A 24,534-nucleotide genomic window follows, 5' to 3' on the forward strand; every position below is an offset into this window, starting at 1 on the left:
TTTATGCAAAGCACCAAAGTGAGCACCTGAGACGTAATGGGGGCCTGATAGTTGTATGATTAGTAATATTATAATCAGTAAGAAATGTTTATAATATTTAGCAACATTTCTGCAGTTATAAAACAGTATTTGGGAACCATGTCCAGGCTGGTAACACTGAACAGGAACAAGTATTCATCTTTTCACCACCTTTTTTTGACAGGAAGCATCAGTGGCTCATGTCATACCCTAATTGTTCAAAGGATAAAGCCACCAAAACATGACTGAGCTGTCCTTTTATTCACCAGTATGATTTTCTGCAGCTAGACATGACTCATGTCAGCTCATGCAGTTCTTAATAGGCTCATAGAAACTGGGGCTCAAAGGGTGCTTTAGCTGTCGCTTACCACCCAAGTGCCATCTTCCAGGGGTAGGGAACTCAGCACCTCACATGCGGCAGTCCATACTATGGTTGGACAGCTCCAGCTGGTAGAAAGTTCTTCCTCTTAGAGCTTCTGTCTGCCTTCCTTTACCTTTCCTCCGTGGCCCCAATTCTGTCTTCAACACTAGTAAAAACAGTAGTAGTTTTCTTTCCTTGCAATGGTCATTTATTCATTCAACAAGCATTCTTCAGCTCCTGCTTTGCCAGGCACCATGCTAAGTGCTGGAATTACAAATTGAGCAAAAGGCTTGTCCGTCCTTCAAGGGCTAATCCCCCTTCAGCATTCTCTCCTCCAGGTAAAGCATCCTTAAATCCTTCAACCGTCTCTCATTGAACCTGATTTCCAGACACCCACCACCAAACCACTTCCTTCTTTTCTAACCATACTTGAGCCTACTAAAGTCCATCTTAAAGTGTTGTGTCCAGAACTGAGCTTAGTATTTTTCTGAAGGCTAAGTTGGATTTCTAGCCCAGCTTAATCAACATCCATGTCAAAGGCAATGCCCATTGTGGAAAAACCCCGATTGTAACTAGAGTGCTGCCAGCCAGGTCCCACTCACTGAGCTTCTGTTCTAGGAGAACAGGGAAGAGGAGGGAGGAGGAAAGAGGAGGACTCTTGAAATGATGGGATGTCAGATCTCCCGTCCCAGAACTCCCCTCAGGCATTAGTGGCAATTCTAAGTCACTCTAATCAAACAGCCTCCCCTCTGCCCCTTCCATTAGTGTCTGCCTCTGGAAAGGGAAGAAAAATTAAAAATGAGCGGACAGGCCAACACAACACAGAATGGAAAACTCAGCCATAAAGGAAGGGACCCCCCCCTACACCCAGCCCCACAGCCTGTAAGGGGAAAACAGAGGTGAGCTTCAGAAGGTGACTCTCTCCATGAGGAAGGTGGGTCCACCAATGGCTTCTGATTTGTGGGGAGTCCCCCATTTTGAGACCTCTGCTGTGAAAATGTATGAAGGAATAGTCCCCCCTTGTTGGAAAAAAATCATGCCTCCTTCCTTTCCCAGATCCTGTCCTTCTGCAGCTCTGGCCGCTCCCTTCTTGGAAGGAAGCCATCGCCTTACAGAAGCAGGAGTCATCTCCACTCTGATATAACCCTGACTGATGCATAAACTCCTGCGAATCTTTCAAAGGCCTGGTGCAAGGCTCCTCCTCTCTGAAGCCATTTTCCTACACATTGGGCTGGATTAAAGGAAGCATTTTAGAGCCAAAAAGATGGCAATCAGAATGGAGAGGATCATTAGGAGAGAGTCATAAAATGAAAAATGAGTGTGAGGAGAGGAGGAAAGGCTGGGGTGAGCGGCAGATGTTGCCCTGCCCCTTGGTGGTCCCCTTTCTTCCCAGGGCAAAGGAGAGAAAAAATGGCCTTCTAGAATATGTTTTGCCAAAGAATTCCTTATTCTTCACAGGGTATCAGATCTAGAAGGGCCTAGCAAGTGACTTGCCCAAGGTCCACAGCAATTTTGCAGCAGTTTTCTCCCTCTGGGTCCACGTGGAATGTTCCTTACCCCCTATGGAGGCCTTATCCACATGATGCATCAATGTTTTCTGAGTGCTCATGTGGAAGGACAGGATACTGAGGGGCTGCAAAGATGATCTGACGGTGGTCCTGTCATCCTGTAGGAGCTCACAAGCAAGAGGCATGCAAACAGAGGAACAGGGGACCCTGAAACAGGGGTGTGCCTGGGGGTGGCAGGAGCTCTGAGGAGAGTGTGACCAGTTCAGCCTGGAGGAATCAAGGTGGGCTTTCCTGAGCGGGCGATCTTGTATTTCTGCTTTAAAAAACAAAACAAAACAACAACAAAAAAAACCCTCCCTCCATCCCCTGACCCGCACTGCCCCTCGGAACATCGAAGCAGCAAGCTTGCGGTCCTAAGAGCTGTGGCCAGGATACGCAGCTGCAGGGGGGATTGCTGAGGGTGTCTGGAGGAGAAGATACAAGAAAAGGTGGAGGAGGAAAGGGAGTGGAGATTTTTTTTTTTTTTTAAGAGAGGGGAAAGGAGGGAGAAAGGGAAAGGGAAACAGAGGGGGGAGGCGGAAGAGGGAGAGAGGGAAATAGGGAGGGAGGGAGAGACTTTGAAAGGGAGGGAGGGGGAGGGAGGAGAGAGAGGGGGAGAAAGGAGGAGGAAGAGGAGAGGGGGGAGTGAAGGGGGAGGGAGGGAGAGACAGAGACAGAGAGAGAGAGAGAGAGATTTGAATTTCCCATCTGGAAGGGGAGAGGTAGCACGTCAGGGTCTGGCTGACGGGCGCGATTGGAGGGCGCCTCCGGCAGCCGCCCGAGGCAATAGCCGCGGCCCCAGCTCAGCGGGCGGAGTTGCACGAGGCGGCAGCGGGAGCTGGAATAGCAGAAGGAACCGCCTCGTTGAGTTCGGCCGGAGCCCTGCAGTGGCTCAGACGGTTGCGAGGACCTCCAGGTCGGTGCTGGCCACGGGCCGGGAGGGCGGAGCCGGGCTGTGGGCAACAGGGTCTGCGCTCTCGCCTCCAGGCCGCAGCGCAGCCCGGGAAGCTGCAGGGTATGGTTTTCGGGGGCACAGCTCCCCGAGACTGCCCGGGCGCGAGAAAGGGAGGCTGCGCGGCGGCAGCAGGGGCTCTGCAGGGCGCGCTCGCCGTGGTGCTGAAAGGACAGCTCCCCGCAAGGGGGAAGCGAGCAGGCGGAGGCAAGGGAGTGAAGCGGAGGCCAACAGGGAAGGAGGGCTGGGCCCCCGAGCTGGAGACCCTCGGGCAGAAGCCCGAAGCTGCCCGGCTCCCGGAGAGCCAGGACCGCCCCGAGGGCGGCGGGAGACTCAAGTCTGAACCTAGAGAACAACTTCGAGCTCTTGGGGTAGGGATGGGGGGACGTCGACCTAAGCTACTTCAGGTTGTGGTTAACCTGGAGCCCGCCAGGGCCCTCTTCGCCGAGGGAGACGGAGCCGCCCCTGAGGGGTACAGTTCGGGTACCGGAGTGAGTCAGAGGGCGGCGGGAGTGGGGCGGACAAACCGAAGGTGCAGGGGAGGAGAACCTAAACGTTGACTGGGGGTGGGGGCCCAAGAGGACTCTATCTGTCATGGGAGGAGGAGGAGCCGAGGTTTGGGCTGCACCTGTCAGCTGCCTGGGGTCATTAGGAAGGGTCAGTTCTACGCCCTCGCCGGCCCCACTCTGCCCCCTCCCTCAGCAAAGTTTGAGACCAGGCCAGGTCTTGAGGTTGGAGCTCTAAGTGTTGGGGGGGAGGGGTGCTCTCAGTGGCCAACCGTGAGCTCGAGGCAGAACTGCCGGCTGCGTTGATCTCAGTGGGGGACCGATAGAGGGACGCCAGGATTCCTGTCCCCCTCTTCTGCCGGGAGAATACGAAGCCCCCGCCGCTTCCGCTTTTCTGCAGGAGCCAGTTCCTTACCCACTCCCATCCTCCACTGCTCCTTTCCCTCCCCCAGTGCTTCTCCCTTCTAGAGGCATGGGGGGGGGGGGGGTGGGGAGTAGAGGGACATCCCCTGTCACTGCACCGCCATTAGCGTAGTGTCCCCCTCAAAAGGCAAATGAGTGTTGAACTGACTTGCAGTGAATATGGCCTGGACATGAGCTATTAAAAAAAAAAGACAACAGATAAACAGCCACAAGGACAAACCCTGCAGGTGCCCGAGTCTGCTTGTCAGATGGCGGGGTCCAGTCCTGGAAACCTCCTGGGGCTCTGATGGCCGAGCCTGAGGAGGTGCCTCAGCTGCCTTCGGGTTAGGATGGGTTAGGAGGGAGTCTGAGAGGGGAAGCTGAAGGCGCATCCCGGGCACGCTGAAGGCAAGGAAACCTGGTGCTGCAGCAGCGTCCCTCCCCCACCCCTCCTTGTGTCCCCTCCCCCAGCCTAGCATCCCCACTACCACCACCACCACCACCACCGCCCTTCCCGCGCAGGGATAGACCAAGTCTTCCCGCAGACCCGCGGAGGAGTGCCTCCTGGCGGTCTGGCCAAAATCCTCAACTGCAGGCAACCTGCTGGACCTCAGCACTCCTACAGGCATATGGCAAAATATCTACACACACGCCTGCACACACGCTCACGCAGAATCACAACGATGCCTAAGTTCAGAGTTAGACACGCAGGAGCATACCTTGAACGAGTACACTCTCACATACTCGCTGACACACATTAAATTCAATCCACCAAATATGTCCTGAGGCTCTACCATGAACGAAGAGATGTTGTAGAAGCTGGGACAGGAGAAAAGCACAAGATACAAGCCCTGTCCTGGGAAGAGTTCAGAGTGACTGGGAAGAGAAAGACACATAGCTGGACAGAGTGCACGAGCTGGAGGCAGGCAGGGCTGCCCTAGAAAGTGCCATGGGTCTCAGAAGAGGAAGACTCCATCACATCTCACCGAGGAGAGATTTCATGGGAGGAGTGATGTATGAAGTGGATCTTTGAAAATTAATGCTGCTGCTGCTGCTGCTGCTGATGACGGTGATGACGGTGACAGCGAATATGTACTGAGCACCTACTATGTGCCAAATGCTGGGCTGATCACATTTGCATTATTTCATTTAATGCTTACAACATGCATTGGGTATAGACGTTATTGTCTCCATCTTGCAGATGAGAAAAGGTTAAGTCATTTGCTCAAGGTCACTTAGTAAGTAGTGGGGCCAGGAACTGAACTGGCAGAGAGGAGGTTAAGAGGTTCCAAGGATGTAGAAATAGCATGAACAGATGCCCAGGAGTTTTTGGAAAGAATATGTGTGGAGGTATAGCTGATACAGAGCCACATACAAGGGATGGGAAATGAATGGTGAGGCAGGCAGATGCTAGACTGGGCAGGACTTGAAGGTCAGCACAAGGACTCTAGTTGGTTTAACCAGGCCATGGGGCGCCACTGCAGGATGTGTTTGCATGAGCAGATCTGCCCTTTAGGAAGATTAATCGGACAGCCTTGTGGAGGATAGAGGTAAGGTAGGGGAGGGACAGAGTTAGAGGTTATGCAAAAATTCAGAACGTCGAGGCCCTGAACCAAGGCATTAGCAGCCATAGGAGAGGGGATGTGTGGATGCAGGAAACACTGTGGGGCTATAATCTCTGGACTTCTTCCACAGCGCCCCATCCCAATTATAACTTGCCAATTCCTTGTGTGGTTTTTGCCCAGCCTCTACCTCCCCAGCTGACTGAATGCTGTGAGAACAAATGCTATGACTCCCTTGTTCCCTGCCACAGCCCCAGCACTCAGAACAATGCCTGGCAGAGAGTAGATGCCCAAAGAATATTTGTAGTGTGAGTGAATGAATGAATGAATGAATGAAGAATTCCCTGACTGTGGAGTTTTCCACTGAGGCAATTAGAAGAAGGAATGCTGAAGGAAAAGGTGGTTGGTGGGGAGGGGAGGCAAGGATGAGATTGATCTTTGGATAGAATGAATTTAAGAATATCCAGCAAAGAGTTAAACGTGCAGGTTTGGGGAGAGAGAGAGTGAGAGATCTGTGACTGAAGAAGCGCATAAACCAATAAGGGTAGGTGAGATTTCCCAGGTAGACAGTGGGAGAGGGAGGGGCAGTGGGAGGGGGAGTCAGCAAAAGACAGAAGGAAGACCATCTGAGAAGTAAGCTGATGACCACCAGAGTGATGTGTCATGGAATTCAGGAAATTCAAGAAGAAGGCTGAAGAAAAGCAGGGTGGGTGAGAGGGAGGTAAGGGGTCTTCATCAGCATCTGATACTACAGAGGGATGGAGAAGGAGGAGAAGGAGGGCTGTGAAAACATTCCTGGGTCTGGTGATTAGGAGGACTCTGGCAACCCTGACTATGGCAGCTTCAGCAGCAGTGCAGGGGCTGCAGCTCTCCGATCTCACAGAGCCAGAGGGTTTGACTGGGAGGTGAGGAAGTGATGACACCAAGTGGAAACTACTTGATCGTGAAGCTAGAGGGCAGAGATGAAGAGAAAGGTAGGGTTCAGAGCAGGAGCTGGAGAAGGAAGGGGATAAAAGAGAGGTACGGAGAAGAGATTGAAGGTGTGAGGAAGAGGGAGTAAAAAATGGATCAAGGAGAAGGTGTAAAGAGGGAAAATCTGGAGCTCAGGCAGATGGATTGGCTTCAGGGGGAAGGAGGGAGACCTCTTCCTTGGGAGTTAGGAGGGGAGTTCATTGTTTTGATAATGATAACAACCACCATTTACTGAGCCCGCATCATATGCAAAATACATTTCATAGATTATTTCTAAGCCTTCAAAATGGTATTATAATCCTCACTCTATAAAGAAGAACGAGACTCAGAGAGGTTAAGTCAATTACTCACTATCACACAGCTAAAAAGCAGCAGATTCAGGATCTGAGCCAGATGTGCCTGACACCAGAGCTCATGAGCCTTCCGCTGCACCACACTACATAAAGTGAGAAGGAAATCACCTGCTGAGAGGGATGGGGTAGGAGTAGGTTGGGCCTTAAGAAATTCGTTAGGGGAATCTCTCCACAGGGTGAAGAAATTGCTTACTTAACATCTAAAAGGGCCATGCTGGGAGTCAGCAGCAGGACCTTGGGGTGGACCCAAGAAGTTTGGCTAAGTAATCCCAGCAGGCTGGGAGTAAGAAGCACCTGGAGTGACAGGATGTAAACATGGAGAAGACTCAGCCCTTGAGTAGATTACTTTGCACGCGGGGGCTTGGGGTTGGTAATCAAAGTTTTCTGAATGAATACAGGAAGCAGAGGAGTCTGGAGAAGGAGATGGTTTGGTGACAGAGAGGTGGCATGTTGAGTTTGAGTGGTGCCGTGGGACATCCAGGGGGAGGCAGGCAAGAGGGAGGCAAGTGTATTTCTTGAGTTATTTATTGCCTGTTTCACACACACACACACTCACAGTACACACACTCCCGGAATGTAATCTGCACAAGCACAGGACTTTGTCTGTCATGTTCACTGTTATATCCCCAGTGCCTAACACACTGCCTGACACATGATAGGTGCTCAACTAATACTTATTGGATGAATGAATACAGGGGTCTGGTGCTCCGATAAGACATCTAGCTGTCATCAGTGTTAGCGGTCATAAAGCCCCTGGAAAGGGTGAGTTCTCCCAGGGAAAGATTAGAGATGAAAAGGAGATAAGGACTGAGGTCAGAGTCCTGGAGAACACACTTCTGAAGAGGCAAGAGGAAGAAAAGGAGCAGCAAAGGAAGGGAGGGGAGAAGGAGCAGTAGGAGAGGAGGGAGAGGAAAGAACTGAGTCACAGAAGCAAGAAAGGAGAGAGGTTGGAGGATACAGTGGGGCGGCTAGCAGTTCAAATGCTGCAGAACTGCTTCAGCAGAAGAGCTGGGAAAAGGGCCCAGAAGATCATCTGGTTCAGGAGAGACACTTGCCAGAGCAGCAAGTTAGGTGCCCTGTGGGCCAATTTGAAACATCTCCAATTAGAGTCCTGTGTCCTCCACCACCACCTGGCAATTCCTTGAGCTAAATGTAAACACAGAGGAGGAACTCAAGAGTTCCTGAAATCATTTGGTTATTATTCTTTTCCTGTTCTTAGAAATGCTGTCTCTTTACAATGTTTTTAGTCAAATGAAAATATCTTGATTGACTGAGCTGAGCCACCTTCAAACTCAGAATTCTAGATCAGGGTGGGTTCTTCTGCATTTCTTGGAAATCCTGTTCCTTTCTGGCATGTCCTCATAAACATGCAGTCAGCAATGGCTGACATTAACTAGCACCTGCTACACACCAGGCACCTGACCAGTATCTTCTCTTCCCCTTCAAACATCAGTACAGGGTAGACTTAATACTCCCTCATTTTGCAGGGAACAAACTGAAGCTTTCCCAGGGAGCCACAGCCAGTGAGGATTGGGGGGGGGGGGCCAAGATTTCAAACCAGGTGTATCTGATACCACAGTCCCTGTGGATGGTTTTCTACTCCATCATGACTTTCCTCAAAACAACCTATCAGGTGATCTGATCACGTGGAAGTCCTCAAACTGTCAGGCCCCATGGTATGAAAAGATCTCAGTCTGCCGATATGTTTTCTCATTTTGAAAGAAATGAGGAAAATCCATCATCAATGAACAGCCAGTGACCTTGAACCCAACTTAGTTACAATATCCAGCCTGACTCCTCTACCACCATTTCCCAGGACCCCTTTATCCTCCTAGCAAATCAAAAAGACCCCAAGTCTATGTAGAATGAAAGGCCTGGGGGAGTAGGCCTGGCCCAAGTTAACCATCAAGGTACATGACACTTTGGCTGTTATAGCCCCATCCCCACGGATATCTCCCTCCATACCTGTAAAAGGATTTGCGGTGGCTTTGCCTATGAAAGCACTAGTGAAACTGATTGGTTAAAATAAGAAGGAAGTCTCTAAGAGTTAGACCATCTGGGTTCAAATTCTCAGGGATGCGAGAAGAACGGGGTAAGAAGGAGGCCAAGTATAGAGGGAGGCTCCAGGCCCACTACCCTTCCCCTCCCACTACCGTTGGAATAGTTCCATTTTTATGTATTTTTCATATTGAGATTCCCGTTAAGATTTTATTTGGAGAAAATCTTCTGAGGCAAAAAAATAACAATAAAAATATAATAAAAACTGAAAGTTGGTGATTTAGGGAGAGGGAAAGGAGGACAAACATAAGCTGAGTGGTTATGAGGCTCAGTGCTTGGTACTTTAAAGGCCCTTAGCCCGAAGAAGATTATTGTGTCTCCAATCCCCTCTGTGTAATTCAAAATAAAAATCAATATTAAGCTATAAAACATAAAACTTACATGTATTATGCAATAAAAATAACTTATTTCTCCATTTGTCTAATTTCAGAAGTCTGGATATGTTCATGTAAGCTGGCTGTTCTCATTTTTTCTCCTACCTCTTGTTTGCTGGGGCCCCGAGTGCAGCTCACTCCTTCTAGGGCTTGATGCAGTGACCCAGGCTGGAATTCTCTCCACTCTCCACAGTATCCCTGAGAAAGGAGGCACGGTCATCTCTATCTTATAGAGGAGGAAACTGGGGCTCAAGGAGATTGGATAACTTGCGTGGAAGTCACATGGCAAATAAGGAGTTAGGGTGGCATTAGAACCCAGCTCTGCCTCTATCCAAATTCCGGGCTTTTTCCAACATTCCTGGCTTCGATCAAATTAAAGCAACATGGTCAAGATGAAGCTTTTAAAATAAGGATCAGAAGCCATTTGGCAGCACATATGTGCCTGGCACATAGCAAGTGCTCAGGAAACAGCCCTTTTCCATCCCTTTCCGTGTGGTACCAGGCACTGGGTCTTGGCCTCTGGCTGATGGTACCTGATGCCTGAACCAGGGTGACCGGTCGTTTGCCCAACTCCACTGCCCTGCCTGTGCAGAAGCTTCTCCCATCTAACCCCCAACTCTTCTTTTTGCAGGTTGCCACATCTCCCCAAGCCAGGCCTGCCTGAAGCGCTGCATGCAAATTTGGCTGCTGGCTAGGGCGCACTAAACAGAGTTGTAGGCATGGACTTCGTCATGAAGCAGGCCCTTGGAGGTGAGGCCCTAGCCCTGCACCTTATGCCCACTACCCAGTCCAGACCCAGGTGGGAGGGGCCTCAGCACACCAGGCCCCCACATCCCCAGCCTTGCCTCCGTGACCCTGTCCTCTTCCTCCCCAACCCATCCCCCACAGGGGCCACCAAGGACATGGGGAAGATGCTGGGCGGAGAGGAGGAGAAGGACCCTGACGCACAGAAGAAGGAGGAGGAGCGGCAGGAGGCACTTCGGCAGCAAGAGGAGGAGCGCAAGGCCAAGCACGCACGCATGGAGGCCGAGCGTGAGAAGGTCCGGCAGCAGATACGAGACAAGGTCAGCGCCCTCTTGCCCATCCTGGAATGCAGGGGGTTAAAAGGGCCTCCCAAAACCTTGGGCTCCCTTGAATCCCAGCTCTCACCTTAGACCTAGTTCTCTCTGAGTCTCACTCTTTTCATCAGAAAAATGCATGTCAAGGAACACCTCCCTCAAGGACCGTTACGGGGATTAAAAAAGTTAGTGGATATAGTAAGTGCTCCCTAATGTTTGCTGCTACAGGTCCACAACTTTGTACCCGAAATCCTGGAGACCAAACAAGTTTGGAACCCAGAATTTGGGGAGTTTGGGAAAGTACTAGAGCGCCCTGAGCACTGTTATGTGTCACTCCCAGTGAGTTTGCAGCTGCCACCCTATGCCAAACAGTTCAATACTTGTCTGCTCGAACTGCAATAAATCAAGGCTATAAGTAGCCTTCCATCAGTTCAAGTCAAGTTTTGTCACCAAAATTTGGCCCAAAGCATGTGGGAGAACATTCAGTTTTCAGATCTTGGAGGATTTCAAAAGAGCAAAGAAATTATGTGGGCAGGTATTAATTTTAAAGGAAACCCCATGCACCATCTCTCTTTTATTGAATACCAACTGAAGACAAGCACAATCCCACAAGGAAGGTGCCCTTATCCCCATTTTGTAGATGAGAGGACCCATGGGCTCACAGGGAGTTCCCATGAGCTGCCCCAGCCACATGTGCATGACCTTGAGATCCAGCTCTCTCCTTGCCCTGTTCATGCTCCTCTCCACCCTTCCCCTCCCCAGTATGGGCTGAAGAAGAAGGAAGAGAAGGAGGCTGAGGAGAAGGCAGCCCTGGAGCAGCCCTGCGAAGGGAGCCTGACCCGGCCCAAGAAGGCCATCCCGGCAGGCTGCGGGGACGAGGAGGAGGAGGAGGAGGAGAGCATCCTGGACACGGTGCTCAAATACCTGCCCGGGCCACTGCAGGACATGTTCAAGAAGTAACCGGCCCTCCCACCGCATCCCCACTCCACTTGTTACTATTTTTTTTTTTTTTTTTTTGGTTCTTTCTTTTCTTTTTATTCATGTAAGTCTCAGTTCTGAAGGGGAAAACCTCAGTTGGCCTCTGTCCCCCTTCCCTGGCCAGGGGCTCCTCCCCCTCAGCACTCTTCACACTCCCTTCATCCCAGGGTATCCAGCCTCCACCTCACTCCCAAGTTGCTTGAAAAGCAGAAGACAGCTTTTCTCCAGCAGGGGGTATTGAACCCAGTGCAGGAAGCACTGGGGGCCCCCTCCAGAAGCCTAAGGTCTGGGCTGGTGTGGTAATCCCCATACATTCCTTCATGTGCCCCACTGCCAGGAGGACCACTGTCCCCAGCCAGCCAAAGTAATGACACATTCCAGCCCTGCCCAGCATGCTGACCTTTGGCCTCTAAACCCCAGTGGGCCTCCAGGTCAGGGCAGGGGCGTTGAGTGGCCTGGCTCTGAGAAAGGGAGTCAGGGTAAGTCTGTCCTGTTAGGGCTTAGCCTGAGTCTGGCCTGTTCTGTTCTGGCCAGGCCTGGGTCTGGGCAGGAGGCTGGGGCTCTCCTTCTTTCCTCCCTCTGACGACACCCAGTCTAGGAGCATTCCTCTCCCAACCCCCACCTGAAGAGGCCTAGCCCCTGCCAAGCCAGTCCCTCCAAATGGATCCTCTATGGACTTTAACTCATCTATGGAGGGGCCCCAGGGTAGGGCAGCCCCTTGTTTCTCCCCCCCACTCCACTTAGGTCCTGGAGCCCCACTGCCAGGCTGGGCCCGGCTTGCCCAGCCAAGGGGCTGCCCAGGCCCCCCAGAAAATACTTGGAGCCATTGGGCAGCGATGGCCCATGCCATGGGACTCCCCCATTGGTACAGCCAAGCTGCCCCCATTCTTATCCACTCCTCTTCCTCACCTTGTCCTGTTCATATGCTTCCAGGGCCCCACGGTCCACAGGAGGACCCTTCCTGGCCAAAGCCCCAAACGTTTTGGGAAAAGCCAGTTCCCAGTTGACAGAAGGCATCTGTTCTTTCATCTTATTGGCCAAGAACAAACTCTCCTCTGGGATGTGTGAGACTGGCATTTGTTCCCCCCACCCCAAATTGTCAAGGCCTCCTTCTCAGTAAGTTGTATGAGAACTGGGAAGCCATGGAGCAAATGAGAGAGGAAAGTGTTTGCCCAGGCATGCATGAATGTGCATGGCAGAGACTGCATCAGCAATTGTATGTCCAGAGATTATACACATAAGCCTATGATTAGAGTGTCTTGAGATTGTGTGTGCGTGTTAGTCATCATCCCTGTGTGATGTATGTTAGGCAGCCTTGTGTATGTATGCTTGTTTGAGGTGGTATGTATGAGTTGAGATTGTGTCATATGTGTGTACTAACCATCTCATATGTGTGTTAGAGCTTGCATGTGTTAGCTAGTATCTGCATTTGTTTTCAAAAATAACAGGTATGTCAGGAGTGATGAGAATGTGTTAGATGTTGTAGAAGTATGTGTTTGAGAGAGCTGTCAGATATGCTGAGACTGTTGTGTGCATGTGTTTGGCTCTGAAAAGGCAGTCGTGTGCAGGACGTGTGCTTGGGGAGAAGGAACATAGGTGAGATGACCCCTCTTGGCCCCCAAACCACTAGTCACAGATGGCCACATCCAAGAGGAGACCTTGTCCTTGGCCTAGAGTCCTCCTGCCCTTGGGGGGTTCCTGCCTGAAGTCCTCAGAAGTCCACTGGGACAGACCCAGGCAGTGCCCCAAGAAGCCATGGTGGGCCCCCACCAGGGCCTACCCCAAAAGCAGGGGACAGGGAGGGGGCGACTTGCCTGTCCCAAAGCCCCTGCCCCATTGGCCCCAGTTTGCATTCTGCCGGTTTTCCATTTTAGTGAATTTACGCTTTTATTTCAGAGAGAGACATGGGTCTTCTCTGTCTGTTTCCAATAGTTAAAGCCATATCAGTTAGACTGCAATACTTTAAAGATGAGACAAAACAATCCATATGTTTAGGGAACCAGAAAAGTCCCCTGGTCTGTCCCTTCTCTGGGGAGCAGGGCCTCAGCAGCTCCAGCTCCCTGGACTTGCCCTTCTCTCCCGCCCACACCCCCTCCCCTGTGCCCCTGTGTCCCGTCCCCCCAGGGGGCCTGTGTCTGTGTCTGTGCCTGTTTCTGTGATGGGGAGCCACCTTGCACCCCTGTTGTCTGCTTGTCTGTTTGTATCTGTTATCCTGGGCAGGATGGTCATTCTCAGGAGCCCCGGGGTCCTGGGGCAGAAACAGGCAGGGCCCAGTCCTGGGCCCCAGGCCTCCCCAGACCCTGTGTGTAGGTCCTACCTGGACACAGGGGTGAATCCCAAGTATTCAGAAAGGTCTCCCTCTTGACAGGGGCCCGCAGACTTCAAAGGTGGTACCAGGGCACAGAGAGTGCCAGATGGACAGTGAAGACCGAGGCCCAGGGAGCTTCAGATGGGCAGGGGAACCTAGCCATGCAAGACATCGCAGGCAGGCCTGAGGAACCCCAGATCCCCAAGCGGCATCCCTCACAGTCTTCACAGCCCCTCTGCACCCCCAGAGCAGGCTCAGGGCTTTTCCCATATGAGAGTGCCTTCCAGGCTGGCTGGCTTAGTCTGGTGCACATCCTGGACTCCTTTAGACTCCTCCAGCCTGCTTCTGAGCAGGACGACTGGAGGTTTTCCTGGAGGCAGGGACAGGGGGAGAATTTCTGCCTGGGGCATACCATCATAACTCTTGGGTCCAGGGGAACACGATGACCACCATTCCTGACACAGACCTTCCTGTGGAGAGAGGCTAATATGTGGCCCAGAGAGGATGTCATGTGCAAACACACTTGTGGGAGCACAAAATATTTGTGAGGTGCTCTAGCAGGGAAGGGATGGTCACATGAAGTACCTGGGGTGGGAGGTGTATAAGGCCCACTGATGGGAGGGGGAAGAATGTGTCACACACAAATGGGGCAGTGTGCATGTGACACACTTAGGAGGTGGGGCAGGGAGGGAGTGGCCCCAGAATTCAGCATGCACACACACAACATACAAGGGAGCTGTTCTCCCAGCTAGGAGAACAGGAAGAAGCAATCATTGCATATGGGTGAAGACAGAACAAAATGCCCGCTCGCCAGGGATGGCCACTGCTGTGCTGTGTGCCTGGGAGCTAACCACCAGAGAGAAGGGAAGTGCTTTTCTGGATCTCCTGTGCTGGGCACTGGCAATGTCCAGAATTTCCACACAGGTACATCCTCTGCTCCAGGTCCAGAAAGTGTCCTTAACTACAAAGGGGTTTCCTCCAAAGGCAAGCAGGAGGTCAAGAGACCCTCCCAGCTGTGAGAGAGGGAGAGAGCCAGAGAGAGAGAAAGGGAAATAGAAACAGAACAGAAGTTCTTCAGCCCAGGTCCCTCTCAGGTGGGACAGCTGGTGGACAAAGCAACCTCCCCAAAGGCTCAGAGCTAGAGTAAAATGGGGTGAACCACCAGCCCCGGGAGCCCCTGCCACCCAGCCAGCAGGGTTGCCCACCACCACCACCCAACTGTTCCATCCTTCTAGGTTCCTCAAACCCTTGACTGCACGGGGGCTGGGGCTCAGGCTGGCTCAGATGATGGGACATCTCTCAGGCCTGAGGACATGACTCCCCCCACATGTCCCCTGCTCTCCTCCCCACTCCTGTGCCCCACCCTCTTCACTGGAAAGAGAATGAGAGGTGCTCCTGCTGGCCCTCGGGTGGGGATGGGGGTCCTAGTGAGACCCAGGTGAGGACGACCATCCTGCTTGCGTGGGGAAATCCATTTCCCACTGTGCTGTGTCCTTGTTGCTCTGCTTCCTTTAAATGTGTCAGTGCCTGGGGGGAGGGAAGGGGCAACCCCCATGCCCCCCTGAACCTGACCAAAAGCCATGGCTGTTGCTCCCCCTTTGTATGACGCAGATGCTAAGATGTACCAAACCAACCATGACAACAAAGAAAAGACCTTGTACAGCAGCTCTCGGTCTGTCTGTCCTCTTCTGTCCATCGGCACTGTCAGAGCTACATGGGATGCCAGCTGAGAGGAGGGGGGCCAACCCACAGAGCTCGAGAGATCCCAGAAAACCTTCAGTTTTACCCTTGCTTCTGGCCAGGACACTCTGGCAATGACCCCAGAAACCAGCGGAGGCTAGAGTTAGGACTGGCCCCAGAGATTCAGGGCCACTCATGTCCTGCCCTTCAAAACCAACTGACAATCCCAGGGACTGGTAGTCCAGCCTGATTGTAACACCCCACACCTTGTCTCTGGCCACCCTTCCCCCCAAGCCCCGTGAGTGTGGCATCCTGGCACAGAGTCAAGTCACATGGGTAGGCAAAGGTCTGTCATTGGTTGCCCCTCCAACACTGATGGAGTTCCTACCTTTGCTAGTCTGTGTGCAGGAGGCTGGGGACACAGAGAGAGGATGCATTTCTCCTGGACACAGACACATCCCAGACCTTGTTGAGGAGTCAAGAACAGACCACACTCGGCTGTCCCCCACCATCACCATGCCTTAAGCTAGGCCTCTTCTCTCTGCTTGCATAGGCACCTCTCATTCCCCACACACTGCTCTCCTAGCCTGTATCTCTTCCCTTCCACCCATCCTCTCCCCACCACCCCACCCCAGCTAAAAGACTTATCTAAAATTCAAACTTAACCATGTCACTTCCCTGCCAACACCCTTCAATGGCTTATAGGACAACATCAAAATTGTCAAAATGGGCCTGTGTGATATGACCCCAGCTGGCTAGGTCCAAGCCCACCTAACTCTGCTCCAAGCTCCCCCAGTCCCCACACATACCATGCTGTTTTGTGTTTGCCTATTCTGGCCTCTCTGCCTGAAATGAAAGGCACCCTTCCCCTTTCTGGTGTACTCCCAACTTCTCAAGATCCAGCTCCAATGTCACCTGCTGTGTGAAGCCCACCCTGACATAGCCCCGCCCCCCTGTCCACAGCAGAGTTTGTTGCTGTGTTCGCACAACACAGAGCATCATGGCTGAACGCTCAGACAGCGCTGGGTTTGCTGGTGGGTTCTGTCACCTAGCAGAGTGATCTTGAAGAAGCCACTTAACCCCTGTGAGTGTTTTCCTGTAAGTAAAATGGGATAAGAATTGCTCTGACCTCCACTGCGGTTGTGAGGAATGAATGGGGTGCTGCCCACATTCTCTTAGCACCATGTGCCAAGCGTTCAATGAATGGAGGCACTGTGCAAATTCTGCTCTAATTGAGGTCTCTCTCACTAACTTGGGAACTCTATAAGGGCAGAGCTGGCTGGTACCCCAATGCCTCCCAGCATCTACCACAGAATCTAGCCTACACTGGGTGCTCAGGAACCCCAGTGCTGACTCAGCCACATGAGTGGCACAATCTCCATCTCCTTTACTTGGTGGCCACAGCCACTTTTCCCTTAGCTCTCTGCACTTACTGGACAGTGCAGGAGAGGAAAACCAGACCCCTCCCTCTTCTATGTGCTGACATCACCTCTCCTGCCTGTTCTACCAGATCTTTCCAGGAGCCTGGACTAGTCCACTATGGGTAGCATGTCCCCTGGACTCTTGGAGTGTGCAATGGGAGGCTGTATTAGTTATCTACTGCTGCATAACAAATGACCACAAACTTAGTGGCTTAAAACAACACATGTTTATTACCTCACAGTTTCTGTGGGCCAGGTGTCCAGGAACAGTTGGGCTGGGTCCTCTGCTTCAAGATCTCTCACCAGACTGCAGTCAAGGTGCAGGCCAGGGCTGAGGTCTCATCTGAAGGTTCAGCTGACCAAGGACCACTTCCAAGCTCACGTGTTTGCTGGTGAGATTTAGCTCCTGTTGGATTGAGGGCCTCATCTCCTGGCTGGCTGTTGTCCAGAGGCTGTCCTCCATTCCTTGCCATGTGTGTCCCTCCATTAGGGCAGCTCACAACATGGCACCTTGTTTCATCGAGGCGTGTAAACCAAAAAGGCAATAGAGAGCATTGGCTAGTAAGATAGAAGTGTTATGTAACCTGATCCTGGAAATGAAAGACCATCACCTTTGCCATATCCTATTGGTTAAAAGTCACAGGCCCCAACTACAGTTACAGGGAGAGGATTACACGAGGGTGCAAACACTGGGACAGGGATCGTTGGGGCCATCTTAGAGTCTGCCCCCAGAGAGGCTGAGGCAACTCCTTCCCTACAAAGGAATAGGAGTTGAGCAGGGCCTCAGTGGAGCCAGACCTCAAACTTCTTCAGGCCCAGATGGTGGCGGAAGTGTCTCCGAGCAGGGCAGGGGCCAATGGCAGGCTCCCCTAGGGCTTCTGCAAGACTGAGGCCATTCCCAGAGCTGGAGGCTGGGCTCCAAGGGCCTTCCTAGGCTGGGGATTGGAGAAAAAGGGCTAATGAGGGCTTCAGGCTTCCCTGGGAGTCCATCTGTGTGCTCCACCAGCATGCCAACCACTGTCCTCCCAAGGTCCAGGTCCCTCCTCAGTAAACAACCGAGCCCCAGGCACTCAGATGATTCCCTGCTGCCCCCGTCTCCTCTCCTTTACACTCAGTAGCACCCCAAAGTGCCCTGGTGGGAAATGCCAGCATCCTCTCACTTTGGGTCCTGAATGTCTTCTCCTAAAAGTCAGTTCAATCGTACTTACTGAGCTCCTACCACTTGCTAGGCACTGTACTAGGCACCAAGAACACCAGTCAACAGCCCCTTCCATCCAGGAATCTACCCAGGCAAGTAAACAGATCAGTTACCCATCTCACCATGTGCAATGATACAGGCAAACTCGGGGCACTTGAGGAAGGCTCCCTGGAGGAGGTGGCATCTGAGATGAGTCTTAAATGAAGAGGAGTCAACCTGGTGGAGAAGGAGGGCACTCAAGGCAGGGGGGCTGGCATAGTCTGACATGGGTGGTGGAAGTAGGGGAGGAAGAGGTGGGGGATGTCTGCAGGAACTTGAGTTCTTGGTGAAAAGCTGAGAGCCTGGGGATGTCCATTGGGGCGGGGCAGGGGGGGGGGAACGTCACACAGTGGAGCTTGGGCTCTTCCTGCAGGTCTTGAGCAAAGTGTGACATGAGCAGATGTGCAGGTTTAGGAAGGTCATTAGGGCTGTGAGGAGGATGAACTGGGAGCCCAGGGAGGAGCTGGTGCAATGTCAAGGTCAGAGATGGTGAGGACTGACCTCAGGCAGTGGCAAAGGAGTGGGAAGAAGTGGGCAGATCAGAAGGCCATATAGGAGGGCAAATTATCAGGACTTGAGGATTGGATGTGAGGGGTATGGAGGAAGGAGGGGTGTAAGCCAATGCCTGTATCTCCATATTGTGTGGTTCCATTCTCCAAGATCTAGAACACTGGTAGGAGATAGATTTGGAGGAAGATAATGACTTTGGTTTGGGGCTTCTGGGTTTGAGGTGCCTGCGGAGAGTCCAGTAGGGAGTCTGGAGGGCAGGCGAAGCACAGACCACGTGCTCAGTGGGATAGCCCTCAGATGGGGTGACGTCTTGACCATTTACTTCACCACAGGGATCAAAGCTACACGAAATCAAGAAACCTGGAATGGGAAGAGGATTTAAAGTCAAATCCATCCTCCCATGGAACTCAGGAGTCCCTCGTGTGCCATCTTTGGTGGAGGGCACTCTGCTTGCATTCCCCGTAGTGTGGGAGAGCTCCTTACAGTGGGACAGGTCCCTCCTTTCTCCAAAACTGAGAGCTGCCAGGAGGCAGGGGGTTAATGAAGCCTCCTAGGCATCCCACTAATTGACTGCAAAACTCTGCTTCTAGACCACTCACTTAGCACTTGTAATTAATTGGGGCTTCTTGCCTGATCTGAGAGGTGATTCGATACCCCCCAAGGGCAATGTTTTCTTAGCTGGTATCCTCCAGCTGGAGCTGTCTCTACACATTGGCCTTTCCATAGTGCCCTGGCTATGAATGCATACTCCTGCCCTTCCTTCCTCTCTGTGTGAGCTCGGGCGGGGCCCTTCCCCACTCCAAGCACAGAGCTGAGTAGTACAGGCACATGGTACAGGCTGAGTGGGTGGGGCTAGGGCTAATATTACCACCTCCTTGGACACCAGGTCCAGGGTATCCATCCCGTCCTGGGACAGGCCCAGTGGTCTCCAGCCACATTAACTCCCCACTGCTCTCATAGTAAGAGGCACTTGGCATGACCTTGCCTACAGGAGGGTCAAGGCAGCCTACCTTAAAGTACAAGGGGGCATGGGGAGGGAGCTTCCACTTACTAAGCCCCTGCTACATGCCATCCACAGGGCTGATTGCTTTAAAGGCACCACCTCTGCTCATCCTGACAGGAATCTCTGAGGTCAGGATTATGCCCATTTTACTCATGAGAACACTGAGGCTCAGAAGTAGAGGCTTATAATGGGAATAGGCATAGGCTTTGGTTTTCAGACAAACATGGCTTTGAATCCTAATTCTTTCTGTCTGGTCTTGGGCAGATGGCTCAATTTGTCTGAACTTTGGTTTCCTTATCTTTTTTTTAAAAAAAATATTGAGTATAATAATGCTTAACCCCACTACCACCACCAGGTGGTAATTCTGAGGGAATTAAATAAAATAATGTCTGTAGGTCCCCTGGCACAGTGCCTGGCATGTAGCAGGTACCTAAAAAGTGACAGCCATTACTACAAAATGCTACTACTACTATGGGCAGACTGATGAAGACAAGTAAGAAGAGGAGGAGAGGAAAGGAGGGAGAAGACATGGAAAAGAGAAGGAGAAGAATTAATTCCATAAAAATCCTCAAGTCATCCAAAGAGTAAATTGGGAAGCCTGGATTTAAAACCAAATCTGTCTCATGTCTTTTCACTGTAATACAAGACAATCTGAGAGGCAAGGGTCACAAGTGAGAAGGGAGGCAGAAGGGAGAACTGCCTTTTCCAAGAAGCTCTCTTCAGCTCAAAAGACACTTAGCAATATGGGTAATTTGCATAAAAAATTACCCCAAACTTAGTGGCTTAAAGCAATGAACATTTCTTTTCTCTTACAGTTTCTGTGGGTCAGTAATTCTGGAGTGGCTTGACTGGGTAGTTCTGGATTGAGGTCTCCAGTGAAGCTGCAGTCAAGATGTCAGCTGGGGCTGCAGTCTCATTTGAAGTCTTGACTGGGGCTGGAGGAGCCACCTCCAAGATGACTCAGGCACATTGCTGGCAAGCTGGTGCTGGCTGCTGGCAGGAGGCTCCCTTTCCAGGCAGACCTCTCCTGAGGGCTTCTTGAGTGTCCTCACAATATGGCAGCTAGCCTCCCCCAGAGTGAGTAATCCACGAGAGCAAGGTGGAAGCTGCAACATCTTTCATGACCTAGCCTCAGAAGTCACCCACCATCACTTCTTCAATATTCTGTTGGTCACACAAACTAGCTCTGATTCAATGTGGGAGGACACTACACAGGACATGGGTACCAGGAGGAAAGATCATTGGAGGTTGGGGTGGGGGGGGCGGTGTGTGTATCTTGAAGGATGCCTACTTCACAATGCACACCTCAGCCCACCTTCAGCCGCCAGTCAACCAACACTCCTTCATTTACCCATCCACTCAGCAAACACTTCCCAAAGGCCTCCCTCCCCATGGCCAAACACTGGGCTAGGTACTGCTTTTCCAACCTGAATCTGTCATGGTCACCGGAGCTCAGAGTCCAGACACACACCAACACACAGCAAAGCACTGTGAACAAACATTTGGATTTTTCCCATCAGTGCTGGTTTCAAGCCTGGCTTGTAATGTTGAAGTCATTTGACCTTGAGCACATTATTTTACCCCTCAGGGCTTCCATACAAAAAGATAATAATATCTGCACTGCCCAGCAATTGCATCAAATGTATTAAAATGCCCAGCACATAACAAGTTCTCAATAAATGATGACTAATACTTCCAATATTATTACTTTAAATAAATGGAGATTGCACTCCCAGATCTGGACAGCAGCCCCATCTAGGCTTCCCCTGCCCCCCCAAGAGAAGATTGGGCTCTTGGACCCCAAGGCTGCCCTCTGGGTCCTGCCTGTCACCTCCTCCCAAAGGCCTAGCTGAGCCCTGCTGTGGCTCTGACAGCCAGAGGCTCCCTGGTGCCAGCCCTAATCAGAAGCTCCAGCCGAGACCTCAAATTGATTTGCCATCATTTAGCTGGGAAGCGAGAGCTCTTCTTGACTCGCAGCCAAAATCCATTCTGTGATAGCAAAGTAATCACCTACATGGCGGGTGTCTGGAGACTGTGATAGAGATCTAGGACAAAAAGTCTCCATCCTACCACCCAGAACCCGAGCCTCACTGCAGCTCGTCTCTGGTCCCCCTCCCTCCTCCTGCCTGTGTGCGGCCTGCTGTTTGTGTCCTCACAAGGAGGCATGTGCCCCCTGCCCCACCCCCTCACACACACACACCCGCGCTGCATGTGGTCTAATGCAGTGAGTGGCTCTCAAATTTTGCAGAAAGTGCAACTATCTGGGGATCCTTAAAAAAATGCCAGTGCCTGGCTCAGTCCTCCAGACATTCTGATCCAATTGGTAAGGGGTGCACCCTGGGCATTGGGGTTCTTATAAGTTCTCCTGGTGGTTCTAATGGGCAGCAGAGTTGGGGGAACTGCTAGTCTCATGCACACAGCAGTGGCTTCACCTAGATGCATGTCCCTCCACATTCATTCAGTCACTCGTCAGTTGTTTATTGAGCACCTACAATGTGCCAGGCACCGTTCTAGCAGCTGGAGACACCACAAGGGATAAAGTTACGGCCCTCATGGAGTTGATATTCTGGTCAAAGAGGCATATAAGAAACAAAAGAATAAGGAAAATACACAATAGGCTAGATGAGAATAAATGCTTGAAAGGTGACATGTGGCCAATGTCACCTTTGTATGACACCTGGGTCACCCACACACCAGTTTATAGCAGCTGCCCTGTCTACTGCTGACCAGCTTCTGACCCTCAGCCAAACCCAGACTGAGTCTGCACCTCAGCTATAAATGACTCCAACGCTCACAATGACCCCAACACTGGCCACACACTAAGCCCTGACACCAGACACAGGGTGAGGTTTAACCCCTGTGGCGGACAAGCCCTAAACCTTAGTAGCCCCTGGCCATTTGCTCAGGCCCCAAATTCTCCCATGAACCCAGTACTTCATGTGGAAATTTAAGCCTCTCTAGCCCTGCTACAGAGCCCAAACTTAGCCCTACTCTCCGAAACTTTCCCTACAAAAAATCCACCGGGTTTTCTAAGGATTCTGACTACTAGAATCTAGAGGCACAAGAAAACAGATGGACTAAACAGATGGGAAAGGCCCCCGAGTGGTAAGGTTGTTGACGCTGGATGGCCCCTTAGACAGCATCCCACCTCAACCCCTCATTTTACAGCCAGACCCAGAGAAGTTAATAAGTAACTTGCTCAAGGTCACACAGTGCGTCCACAGAGAACCAGAATGGGAACCCAGGCCTCCTCTCAATCCAGTGCTCTCTCTGTCCTGCCTCCCTCAGAGAGAGTAGGGAACATCACACATCTGGTGAAACGGCTCCCAGAATTTCCTCTGGGAACCCACTTTTCCCCTGTTCTCTACCCAGGATTTTGGTCAAATCCAATCCACGCAGCACCAAGTATTCCCATGGCCCTGTGATCAGTTGTGGGCTAGACTCAGGAGCCAGGCGAGGCAAGGCTGAGACCCGGCAGCTTCTTTGGTGCACTTGAACCTGGGGACTATGGGGCGGGAATGGCTGCTGCCGTGTGGTCATCTCATCTGGGCTGAGGACTAAGCCAACCTGGGACGGAGAGGAGATTTGAGAGATGAAGAGAAATGGAGTTGCGGGGACATCTTCTGACCCCCTACCAAGCCATACCTAGAGGAATTCCTACCTATGCTTCTTTTTTAGCTTCATGAGTCAATAAATCCCCCTTGTGCTTAAAACCAGTTTGGGTTGGGGTTCTGTTACTTGCAAGCCTGACCACTACAGACAGGAATCCCTTTCTGGCTCTCCCAGCAACTCTCTTACCTGCATCAAATCACCTGCTTTCTGACCCCACCTGCCCTTTGCTCTTGGTCTCCCCAACTCTTAGAGTTCCACAGAGCATGGTCCCTAAATGCACATGGTACTGCTTCTTCATTGTGAGGGGCAGAACAGTGTCCCCCCCACAAAGATGTCCACATCCTAATCTCTGGAACCTGTGAATATGTTGTTACTTTAGACAGCAAAGAGGAATTAATCCTGCAGATGAAATTAAGGTTGCTAATCATCTGACCTGAAAATGGGAGATAATCCTGGATTATCCAGTTGGGCTCAATGTAATCACCAGGGTCCTTAAAGAAGAGGGAGGCAGAAGGGAGAACCAGAGACATAGCAGCATGAGAAAGACTCAGCCTAACATTACTGGCTTTGAAGATGAAGAAAGTGACCACAAGCCAAGGAAAGCAGAAAAGGTCCCAGACGCTGGGAAAAGCAAGGAAATGGATTCTCCCCTAGAGCCCCCAGAAGGAACCTAGCCCTGTCCACATTTTGATGTTGGCCCGGCGAGACTGAGCCCCATTGGATTTCTGATCTCCAGAATTGTAGGAGAATAAATGTGTGTTGTTTAAGCCGCTAAGTTTGGGTGATAGGAAACTAATACACACATCAAAGGACCCTGATGTTGCATTAGAGAGATTGGTCAACATTCCATGTCTTCCTGTAGCCCTGGTTGAGCATTTATCATATGCCTGATTCTAAGCTGGATGCTGGGAGCAGCAAGACCAACCAGACACTTGACCCCAGCCTTCCAGGCCCCCGCAGCCAGCAGGGGGCGGGGGACAGATCTGTAGTCAACTCTGATGGGCAGTGCTAAATGCCATGATGAAGAAGTGTGTGGGATGCTATGAGACCCCACAGCAGAGGCACCTAAACCTGCCGAAGATGGGGAGAAGGGACATGTTCAGGGAGCATTTCCTGGAGGAGTCAAAAGCTTAGCAGGAAAAGGCATTCCTGGCAGATGCAACAGCAGAATCAAAGGCTCAGAGTGTGAGGAAACACGGCACATTGTGGGACCTGGAGCATTCAAAGGGTTGGAGGGGTATGGAAGCAGAGGCTGCAGTAGGGGCTGGGCCATGTAGAGCCCAGAACGCCAGGATGGATATAGACTTCATCCACAAGTGTGAGGAGCCACTGAGAATTTTAAGCAGGAGAGAGATATGGACATGTGGCATGGAGGGTCAACCAGAGGCTCAGAGACCAACGTGGACACTCCAGGAAAGAAGGAAGGGTGTGTGAACTAGGGCACGGCCATGGGGAAGGGAGCAGAGAAGGAGACACTGGAGAGCTGATGAAGAATGGAACAGGCTATGTGTGGCTTAGCTGATGGCAGGTCCGGGAAGGAATGGAGTTGGGAATGACTGTGCATTTCCTTGTCTGCTCTAGTGGGAGCCCTTCTCCAAGATGGGGTCCCACAGAGGCAGAAC

The 24,534-nt window shown here is 51.6% G+C and overlaps 1 protein-coding gene across 1 annotated transcript; it reads left to right on the forward strand.

Moving 5' to 3' along the window:
• Positions 1–9,824: 9,824 nt before the first annotated feature.
• CPLX2 (complexin 2) lies at positions 9,825–11,123 on the forward strand. Its single transcript, XM_059919653.1, has 3 exons — positions 9,825–9,855; positions 9,994–10,169; positions 10,926–11,123. The coding sequence occupies exons 1-3, from the start codon at positions 9,825–9,827 to the stop codon at positions 11,121–11,123; spliced, it is 405 nt and encodes a 134-aa protein (XP_059775636.1).
• The last annotated feature ends 13,411 nt before the right edge of the window (positions 11,124–24,534 follow it).

This window comes from Balaenoptera ricei, chromosome 3 (genome assembly GCF_028023285.1).
Source record: "Balaenoptera ricei isolate mBalRic1 chromosome 3, mBalRic1.hap2, whole genome shotgun sequence".
NCBI classification, from domain to species: Eukaryota; Metazoa; Chordata; class Mammalia; order Artiodactyla; family Balaenopteridae; genus Balaenoptera; species Balaenoptera ricei.

Coding starts and splice junctions, on each gene's coding strand:
- CPLX2 (XM_059919653.1), top strand. CDS start 9,825: ATGGACTTCGTCATGAAGCAGGCCCTTGGAG. Junction 9,856..9,993: donor CATGAAGCAGGCCCTTGGAG/GTGAGGCCCTAG, acceptor CATCCCCCACAG/GGGCCACCAAGGACATGGGG. Junction 10,170..10,925: donor GGCAGCAGATACGAGACAAG/GTCAGCGCCCTC, acceptor TCCCCTCCCCAG/TATGGGCTGAAGAAGAAGGA.